We start from the raw sequence: 9,872 nt of genomic DNA, 5'->3' as shown, positions 1-9,872 counted from the left end.
ATTTGCTATATTCTGCAATGGAAATCCTCCATTGTGGATCCATCGCTGAAGATCCAGAGAAGAATTAGCCAGTATGCAGTGGACGAGAGACCTAATTGTACCCAAACAGGTTTTTATAAAGCCCCCCCCCCCCCCAAAAAAAGGCGAATGTCTTCCCAGATACATGGAAGCTCCAGGTTCTGTGTCACATTTCATTACAAAGAGGGGGGTTGATTTTTCAGCTTGCTCCACAGCAGTGGTGTCTAATGTAATCTGTGGATTATTTTAAACAATGCTCATCTTTAAATCAAAGAAGCATAAAGTAGGTGTAGCAGGTTGTGCGTTTTCTTGGGATAATCTTGCAACTGTAGTCATGGTCACAGGATGATGTGGGAAGAACTGCTTTAAACACTAATGAATCAGTAGGCGGCACAGTGTTTTTCTTTTGTGTTCCACCACGTATTAAAGATGATCATGCTTACTGGACAAACTCACTGGCATTTATGTTTTTTAGCAACAACATTAAAACCATCTGCCTACGAATGTGTGGTTTCCTCACATGCCAAAACAGGTCTGTCCAAACAGGGTACTGACAAAGAACCTCTGGGCTTGCAGGTTTTTTGCTGTGGCCATTACCTTCAGGGACTGGGATGTGCCCGGTCTTCAACAGCATTTAGACGAGTGGTACATCAAACTAAATATTGTTACAAAGTAAGATCCATATGAATTGCACTGTAAGAAAATCATCAGTGTTACTCATTTTACCTTTATTGTGTTTTAATGTAGGAACTAACATGTGTTAATGTTATTGTTACTGCATTATCTTACCATCTTTGGCATCCAATATTGAACTTGAGCTTTATTATGTTAAAAAAATCATAAGGCTAAGGCATGAGAGATGGTGCTATGAAATGTCTACGGTATAGTTTACATTTTTTCCATCAGCTGGAAGTGTTGCTGCCTGGCGCTCAAGGACACTTAGGTGAGGAGAAACACATAATTTTGGCAGTAACTCCCACGACATCACTACTGATCACTGCCATTGTGCAACTTACATAATAATAATAATTAAAGAAAAAACATTCAAGGACACAAAGATAAGAAGAGAAACAACTGTACTGCAAAATCACTGCATTTTATTGTATTTTTTTTTTTGGAGTTTTTAGGTTGATTTTTTTTAAAGACGTTTGAAACATTTGTGATGGCATCATTGCTGTTATAGCCTCTAAAAGACCTTGAATAACCAAAGTGCTAGAATAGTTATATTTCAATGGCTTCACTCTGTTAGTAAGAATTGTACATCAAAAAATCTGCTCAGGTGAAAACACATATCAAAGAAAATTAACAAAATTGATACTTCAACCATATCAAAGTATCCTCTACCCCCTGATTGACATAGTAGTACAAGGGGATGTGGTACAGCACCCTATCTGACTTCCTTTAATACTCCCACCCAAAAAAACTGAAAAAAAAAAGTTACATAGTTTTCATGTCCACAGCATAGACATCAGCATACTGAGCCATCGCAGCAGTAGAACACCACACTTTAACTACATGGGCATCTAATGAAAACTGATACATAAATTCCTAATGTCATGTAAAGTGTGTAAAATAAAACTTTGTCAGTGAGCTAGTGAAAACAATTCTATTCGACACTGCATATACAGACTCTCAAGCCTAAAGAGATCACACAGTTTCAGAGTTAAAACACAATTTATTTAATGCTTAAATAACTGGTTCTGACCATCCAGTGTTTTGTCATACAATATGCTATTTGGAGCTACAATCAAACAATGTCTTTATGTGTCCTTAATGTGAGTAGGTTTTAAATTAAGGAAATACTTCACCAAAGAATCCAAAGTGAAATGCCCCAGTTTTCCTTTAATACCACAGCAGCCATTAGAAAACCAAACTGAAACACTGCTAAATGTTTACAAACAGTCTTACAGTGTACAGAGACTCCTAAACCTTATAGCCAATATGCACAATACAAGTATAATTTTACAGCGAGCCAGCCTACTAGCATTTACATTCTGATTACTTCGTTCCTGTAACAGAAGCTGCCCTCCAGTTTTACACAGACAGACAAGACATCACATCCTCAAGAAGCTAGAGATTTTTTTTCATCCTCACCCCAACATGATAAAAGCTTTAATGGTATCCTTTTTCAATTTGAAATATAAAATCGGTGACAAACGTCAGGGCTATATGTGTATAGTGATAAAGGGATTCATTTGAATACAGTGTTTTGCAAACCTGTAAAAATTGTAATTAAAATAATGTGAACAGCATGCATGAAAATATGAGTACTCTGAAAGGCTCCTTTTTTTTGCAGGATTAGATCCATTCCCACTTTGGGAATTACAGAAATTAGATTTTTTTCTGGAAATTTCTTCTGTTAAAATCAAACCAGCTTTTTCATGTACAAACATTATACCTGTTCTAGTAATTAATTATACAAGAACCCGTGAAGTTACACTCAAATCTTTAAAAGTGAAATCGTTTCAGTAAATTTTGAAAGCACTTGAAAAGGTCACTCTCCTCAGTGCGTTCGCAACCAGCAACTTGTCCATTCGATTTAAAAGAATTATACACATTAGAATTTTATATACAGGAAAAAAAAGCTTTTGTGTTAGTTGTGTTTAAGTTTTAAAAAGGAAGGAAAAAAACCTCCAAACAATTTACATCCTGACAACAATGGGTTCAAGAAAAAACTATAAGGCGAGTGTTGAAGTTGGATTAGAAGTGTCCATTCGATTTTTCTTGTGTGTGTTATTGTAACTACCTCATTCTTTTCACCCACCATGTGCATTGAGCTCTTGTGCCATCTTTGGTCACAGTTGCACCTGTGTGGTTGTCAGTAATGGAGTCTCTGTCGTTTTTCGCAACAAACGACGCTCCTCCAAAAAGCTCTCACAACACCAGTGGACCGATGGCACGTATTGTTTCACACAAAACAGGAAGCAGGATCATTGTCCACTGGTCCACCACAGTCAGAAAGTGAGAACTTCTTGGTCCTTTAATTGACAGGGAGTGAGTTTTTCATGCTCATGCGCAAGTCAGAAGGGTTGACTCCTTTCATGTGAAAGCCATTTATTTAGAGCAGATAGTGGCACACTGGACCTTGCTTTAAGTCCTCGAACCTGAAGTCTTAGCCCTCTGAACACTTGTTCCCAGGAAACGTTGAACTTGGTTCCTCTGTATCTGGAAGACAAAACAGTACGTTGCATATTGCAGCACATTTACTGTCACCCTCTTGAAGCTCATACAATACATTACAACTGACAGTGCATTGCCTAATATTGAGTATTAAACTGAATTCAAAGGGTGTAACGTGTACAATGTTTTTCTTAAGTGTTTCATTCCTTTGTATGACAAAATGACAACACATTAACAAGACCTGATGGTACGTGGGTTGTTATGGTGACCTCTGTTACCATAGAAACTCTTTGGCAGACTTCATGGCAGTGCCATCCCATTTCTGCGCAGATGGAATGATTCACCGCAAACATACGGGTGAGCAGCAGTAGGGATTAACAGTCTGGCCAGTGGGATAACAAACTCTTTTTGGATGGGACAAAGCTGTTGTGAGTTGGGGATTTAGTGGACAAAGAAAAGGCGTGGAGGGTTTTAGCGGGGCAATATAATGCTGAGGTGTGTAGTGACCCTCAACCCTGTTCCCTTTGTAAATGTTTTCTATTCATTCACACTGAGGGAACGCAGAGGACAGAAAATCTGCCAGGGGATAACCAAGCTCATGCCAGTTTCTTCTTTGCTTTGAGTTTGAACTATCTGACTAAATTGATGATTTCATTTACTTTAATACTGTGGATACAGGCATCTCATGTGCAGCACTGTGCAAACGTTTGAGCAGCTTCAGAGGTTCCCAAATGTGATGCTGTAGAGTATGTAAAGTATAGTATTTATTGAGAGTATGTAAAAAAAAATTGCTAGTTTTCTTCAGGATCATTCTCCTTTTGCATGATTTGAGCCAAGCTTTTGACTCTAGGGTATACAGAGACTCTGGTATACAGAGTTCATAGTCAACCCAATGACAGTAAGGTGCCCTGTGCCTGCAAAACAAATCCAAATCACCCCCCTTCCGCTTTGACAGCTGGTATCAAGCGTTAGTACTGATGTGCTGCTTTTGATTTTTGCCAAATATGGGTCTGTGCAATACAACCAAACATCTCCACTTTGGTCTTGACTGTCCAAAGGACATTGCACATTAAGTCTTTCTGGTTTCTTCAGATGCAACAACCTAAACTGTGGTGTCTTGTTCTGTTTAGACAAGACAGGCTTTCTCTTAACGGCACATCCAACTTACTTATGATCAGTTGATCAACTGCATTTGATTAGCAGCAACTGGCTGCTATTTACCTTCTTCCTTCTTTCAAAAGCAGTACAGGTGTACTTTGTTTTTCACAGGACTGTATCTCTCGACAAGACATCTTTATAGTTAACTATTAAAAAAGAAACAAACAAAATCTGCTATTTACTAGCTTAATAGTAAAACGTGGTTACACTGAACACGACTGATTACTTTGTACTACATTTATTAATAAATAAAAGGTATACCGGTAGGTTAATTGAGAGGTAGGTTACTTTTGGTGCCTAAAATGATAGTTTGCTCTGTTCAAAGTTTAAAATCTGTAAAGCCTAGAAATAAAAACACAGAATACACTAATACAAAAGTGAAGGCATTAGGTGGTACTAGGTGCTATTCAATGCACCTGACTTCAGTTAGTGGGAAGTCAGTGAACAACAACGGATATGTACAACATGTACAGTAGTTAAAGCCTGGGGACTATGATGACTGTGTTAAGGTGAGAAAGTAAACTACTGTACCTGGAAGAGAGTAACCATCCCTATGAGTGGTGCTTTTTATCCCCTGATCTTCTATCATCTTTCCGCCTGCTATTCCTTGACCCCTCTCCCTGCTGGAAAACACACATAGAAGTATACATAAGACATGGTATTCTTATCTTCTGATAGAAAAAGACACAAAAAAACCTCACTGCAACCAAAAACACACCTGAAACATCAAAATAAGAGAAAGAAGAAGCAAAACTCAAATGTTAGTAATAGCATCATCGCAAGAGTTATAATTAGGACTTAAACCACACGCCAAGTAGACACCTGGAAAAAGAATAATTATGCCATTATGGACAGAGCTGGAAACAAAAGGAGCTGATTGAGTTTCCTTAGCACTCATTAGTCATACTCTTGACTAATTGGCTAAATGCTTTAAAAGACCATTATAAAAGACCATTAGCACCACACAGTCAGGAGAACTGCAGTCAGCATCTTCTTTGTTATGCAAACAAAACAGACACCACACACTGTTAAAACACAACATGCAAGGTTGCAGTTCATATGATATTTGTATATATTTGCCCACTATGGAGATAATAGTCATCTCAAACCAGTTAATCCAGTGTTAACAGGAATTAACTTCACTGAATTCACTGGAGTAAAAGATGATTAAATCTAATTGACTCCCTCCCTCTTTGACTTAAAGCTGCACCTTTTACCACGTGTTACTTTCTTAATCTCAATTTTGCTCTTAACACTTCACTTAAATAATCTTTAAGGTTCAGAAGAGCCTTTAATTTTTAAAGTGAGACTCAGAATTGTGGCCCGTGACTGCAAATTTCTTATTTAGATGAGTTATAATGTTATTTTCTTTTGTTTCAGACCCACTGTGATTCACTGTCAAATGCAGCTTTAAGCCTAAAAATTGTTTTTGCTGTTAACCTCCCACCCAAGTAGTTCTTAGACTGATATCTTGTGACAGGAGAATAACAGCATATCAAAGGAAACCCATCTAGATGGTAGATTAATTGGATCTTCATGCGACCTCTGATGCATCTTCTTGCAGAATGGGACTGTGGTGAAGGTCTTTGTGCCACCTGTCACCTCCTTGGTTTTCTGGTGTGGGAGTAGACACCCGGCGAATAACCTTCCTTATGACCTGCTCAAGGCAGAAGAAAAGATCTGATGGTGCCTGATTGTATAAAAACACCATCCCTATGATGGGTATTATTTCAGAGCTGGATAGGAAATGGGAATTAAAGTATACATTACTTTTCTACTGATGAGGTTACCATCTTGGTCCATATAGTGTTCCTCTGTCATGGTCTCACCTGGGATATTCTTTGCTTCTTCTCCCTGTAGGTATTTGTGGTTAGCACGTGAATAAAAGCTTGCCAACTTCCTGAGCACTTCACACACGATTAAAAATAATCCATCACCATCACCACACTGAAACAAAACACCAGTGAGAATAATAACCCTGACAGAAAGAGGATGGATTAGTTTTCATTTATGAACTGTGACAGGGTCAGTAGAGCTTGTAAACAAACATATGCACAGTCATATCTAGACACACACATACACACAAATAGAATAAACCACCATTATACCAAGCAAGACTATTACGTATCACAGCAGACTGACCAGTCTAAACCAAACCAAACCACGACCCAGCTCAGCACCTGCTTCAGGCTTTCAGTGTACCTTTAAAATTAGACGGCGTCTGAAGATTCTGGTGGTTACTGTCTGTTCTTCCTCTGAACCGGAATCTACACTAACTCGCTGTGGAGGGAGGTTTTATACAAACGTTACACAACAGAGGGAGTCAAGTGGAAAAAAGAAGCACATGTGTAGGACAGTTACAGGTTGAAACATTTTTGTTGTTGTCCTTTATGCACCTCAACTCCATAGTTGGCTGAATCAGGAAAGACAACTTTAGAATAATAGAGAAGTTTAGTTTTCTTTAGCGTAAGATGTGCTATGTATTTCTCCTGTAGAATTAGAAGGCAGTATAGGACTTTAGTACAGAAAATAAACAAAGATTTCATCCCTCATTGTTACAGGTACAACAGTCTTTAGTATTACCTGGACTTTTTTCTCTGACATTAATGTTCCCTCCTCTTTTCTGCCATTTGATGATTCAGATGAGCCGTCCTGAGGTGAGTGCTTTGAGTTGTCGCCGTTCTGTCGGGACCTCCCTGATTCTCCTCTAGATGAGGAGGTGATGGAGTCACTAGAGTTCTCTTGGCTGTTGGAAAAACAAACAAAACAACACACCAAATAAGTGGTCTGAGAGATTGTTATTTTGTGATTCTATTTGAGCATTGTACTTAAAAAAAAAAAGATTTTACCTTTCTCGTCTGTCGAGCAAGTCTGAGCTGACACTGCGTCCTGGCGTTGGTGGTTCCACATTGACACTGGATGAATCGCTGTGCCAACCTGAAAGTGAACAAAGGTCTTGTTCTGCATGTTCAACGTGATCACAAAGCTCCTGAATCCTGGACTTGGTCATCTCTTCGTTCTCCTCCTTTTCCTCTGAGCCACCTTTGTTCTTCACCTCCTCCAACAAAGACCCTAATGCTTCTTCTTTGATCTCTTTATCCTCCTCCTCCTCCTCCTCATCTTCTTCATTGGGCTGAAGTTCCTCAAGTGCCTCATCCCAGGCCTGAGGGGAGAGGCGGACTACAGTCTGGTCCTCGACGTCCTGTTGTGATGTACTGCAAATATCCTTTTCACTGCCACACAACGTCGAATCCTTAAACTGCATATCTTCATGTGTATCATCTATTCTATCACCCTTACAGAAAACTTTCTCAGCGTCTCCATCAACTTTTCTGCTTTCTGCTTCAAATGTGGCACAAGCTTTTTCCATTTCATGCTCATTTCCTGGCAGGTCATACTGCTCGTTTAACAGCTGTACATCTCTCACCACTTCCATAACATAGGCTGTCCCCTCATTCCCGTCATGAATATTATCCTGCTGGTTACTCACTAAATCTTCCTCTTCCTCTTCAAACCCCTCTTTCTGTTCCACCAAATTTTCCTCTGTTAGTTTAGACCTATCTTTTGTTATCATCTCACATTTTCTTTCCACATTTTCAATTAAGTCTCGCTCTACCCACTTTTCCACTAATGCACTTCCCTCTTCCAACTCTGCTGCAGCCACTTCAACAACCTTCCCTAATTCTTCTGTCACTTCCTTTTCACCTCTTTTCAAACAAACATCCTGTTTTACCCCATTAAAGGGATCCAGCTGCACTCTTCCATCTCCAATTTGTGCTCTCTCTGGTGATGAAGGGGTTATCGATGAAATTGATGATAATGAAGGGGAAGATGTGGTGTATGCCATATCAACATCTAATTCACACATCGTGGGAAAGGACCGTGACCTGGGCCTGTGGATCGGCTCCATTTCTTGAAAAGATCGGTCCTCCTCCTCGCTCAATAGCAGCTGATCATTCAGGGCAATGTGGGGCTTTCTTGGCTTATAGGGAATAGGATCAGGAAGTTCAAATACTGGGACAGATAGGGTGAGCTCACAGGGTCTAGGGGGGCTCCTAGGGGGGCTTTCTGGCTCTCTGTTACTGGGCTCTAACTCTGAACTCCAAGGCAAGGGCTGAGGCTGGGTGTCAGCAAGCAAAGGTGTGTCTGGTTCTGGGTAATGGTGCTGTTGTTGGTGGTGTGCAAGGGAAGGATTGGGAGTGACGGGGAGGTCAGACTCCAGGAAGTAGGGATCAGAGTGCAGTGTGGCGGGGGACTGCAGCTCCACTAGAATGCTCTGATAATCTGTAGGTGACAGGATGAAAAATGTACAGACATACACACACCAAAGCATAACACAAACAATTTAACACCCGAAAACACACCATAACACCACATGACATGGACAATAGCACAGAGAATGAAATGTAAAGCATGTATCCAGACAACCGTTACCTAGGATAAGGATACATTTAACCCTTTAAAGCCTGAAGCATGAACTAATTGCCAGAATTTTTTTTTAATGGAGCATTTATTGAACCTTCTAACAATTTAAAAATTGTCAGAAGGTTTGTGTTTTTTTATTTTCATGACTATTTAAATTATAGATTCTCACTGAAGGCATCAACACTATGAATGAACACACATGGACTTATGCAGTAAACAAAAAAAGTGTGAAATAACTCAAAACATGTTTTATATTTTAGATTCTTCAAAATAGCCACCCTTTGCACAGATTACTGCTTTGCACGCTCTTGGGATTCTCTCGATGAGCTTCATGAGGTAGTCACCTGAAATGGTTTTCAAACAGTCTTGAAGGAGTTCCCAGAGATCATCAGTCCATTTCATCCCAAACCATCTCGACTGAGTTTAGGTCAAGTGACTGTAGAGGCCAGGCCATCTGTTGCAGTGCTCCATCACTCTCCTTCTTGGTCAAATACCTTTAAACAGCCTGAAGGTGTGTTTGGGATCATTGTCCTGTTGAAAAATAAATGACGGTCCAACTAAACGCAAACCGGATGGGATGGCATCTCGCTGAAGGATGCTGTGGTAGCCATGCTGGTTCAGTGTGCCTTCAATTTTGAATAGGTCTCCAACAATGCCACCAGCAAAGCACCCCCACACCATTACACCTCCTTGTCCATGCTTCACAGTTGGAACCATGCATGCAGAGACCATCCGTTCACCTTTTCTGTGCCGCACCAAGACACGGCACATAGAACCAAAGATTTCAAATCTGGACTCATCAGACCAAAGCACAGATTTCCACTGGTCTAATGTCCATTCCTTGTGTTTCTTGGCCCAAACAAATCTCTTCTGATTGTTGCTTTTCCTTAGTAGTGGTTTCTTAGCAGCTATTTGACCATAAAGGCCTGATTCACGAAGTCTCCTCTGAACAGCTGATGTATGGTACAGATGTGTCTGCTACTGGAACTCTGTGTGCTATATATCTGAGCTCCAATCTCAGGTGCTGTTAACTTCCAATTTCTGAGGTTGGTGACATGGATGAATTTATCCTCAGCAGCAGAGGTGACTCTTGGTCTTCCTTACCTGGGGCAGTCCTCATGTGAGCCACTTTTGTCGTAGCACTTGATGGT

At 40.1% G+C, this 9,872-nt stretch overlaps 1 protein-coding gene across 1 annotated transcript in view; it reads right to left on the bottom strand.

Moving 5' to 3' along the window:
• Positions 1-1,095: 1,095 nt before the first annotated feature.
• The window catches only part of LOC309720465 (ankyrin-3-like), an 89,209-nt gene continuing 80,432 nt past the window's right edge, over positions 1,096-9,872 (bottom strand). The window contains exons 43-49 of the mRNA XM_082557443.1: positions 7,146-8,580; positions 6,880-7,042; positions 6,499-6,576; positions 6,067-6,150; positions 5,840-5,953; positions 4,828-4,919; positions 1,096-3,183 (exon numbers count right to left, since the gene is read on the bottom strand). Of these exons, the coding sequence (XP_082413569.1) occupies positions 4,848-4,919; positions 5,840-5,953; positions 6,067-6,150; positions 6,499-6,576; positions 6,880-7,042; positions 7,146-8,580 (1,946 nt within the window). The 3' untranslated portion in view covers positions 1,096-3,183; positions 4,828-4,847. The remainder of the gene's footprint in view (positions 3,184-4,827; positions 4,920-5,839; positions 5,954-6,066; positions 6,151-6,498; positions 6,577-6,879; positions 7,043-7,145; positions 8,581-9,872) is intronic.

This window comes from Aulonocara stuartgranti, assembly GCF_965226115.1.
Source record: "Aulonocara stuartgranti genome assembly, chromosome: 13".
NCBI classification, from domain to species: Eukaryota; Metazoa; Chordata; class Actinopteri; order Cichliformes; family Cichlidae; genus Aulonocara; species Aulonocara stuartgranti.
This window is presented reverse-complemented; position numbering and strand designations above follow the sequence as displayed.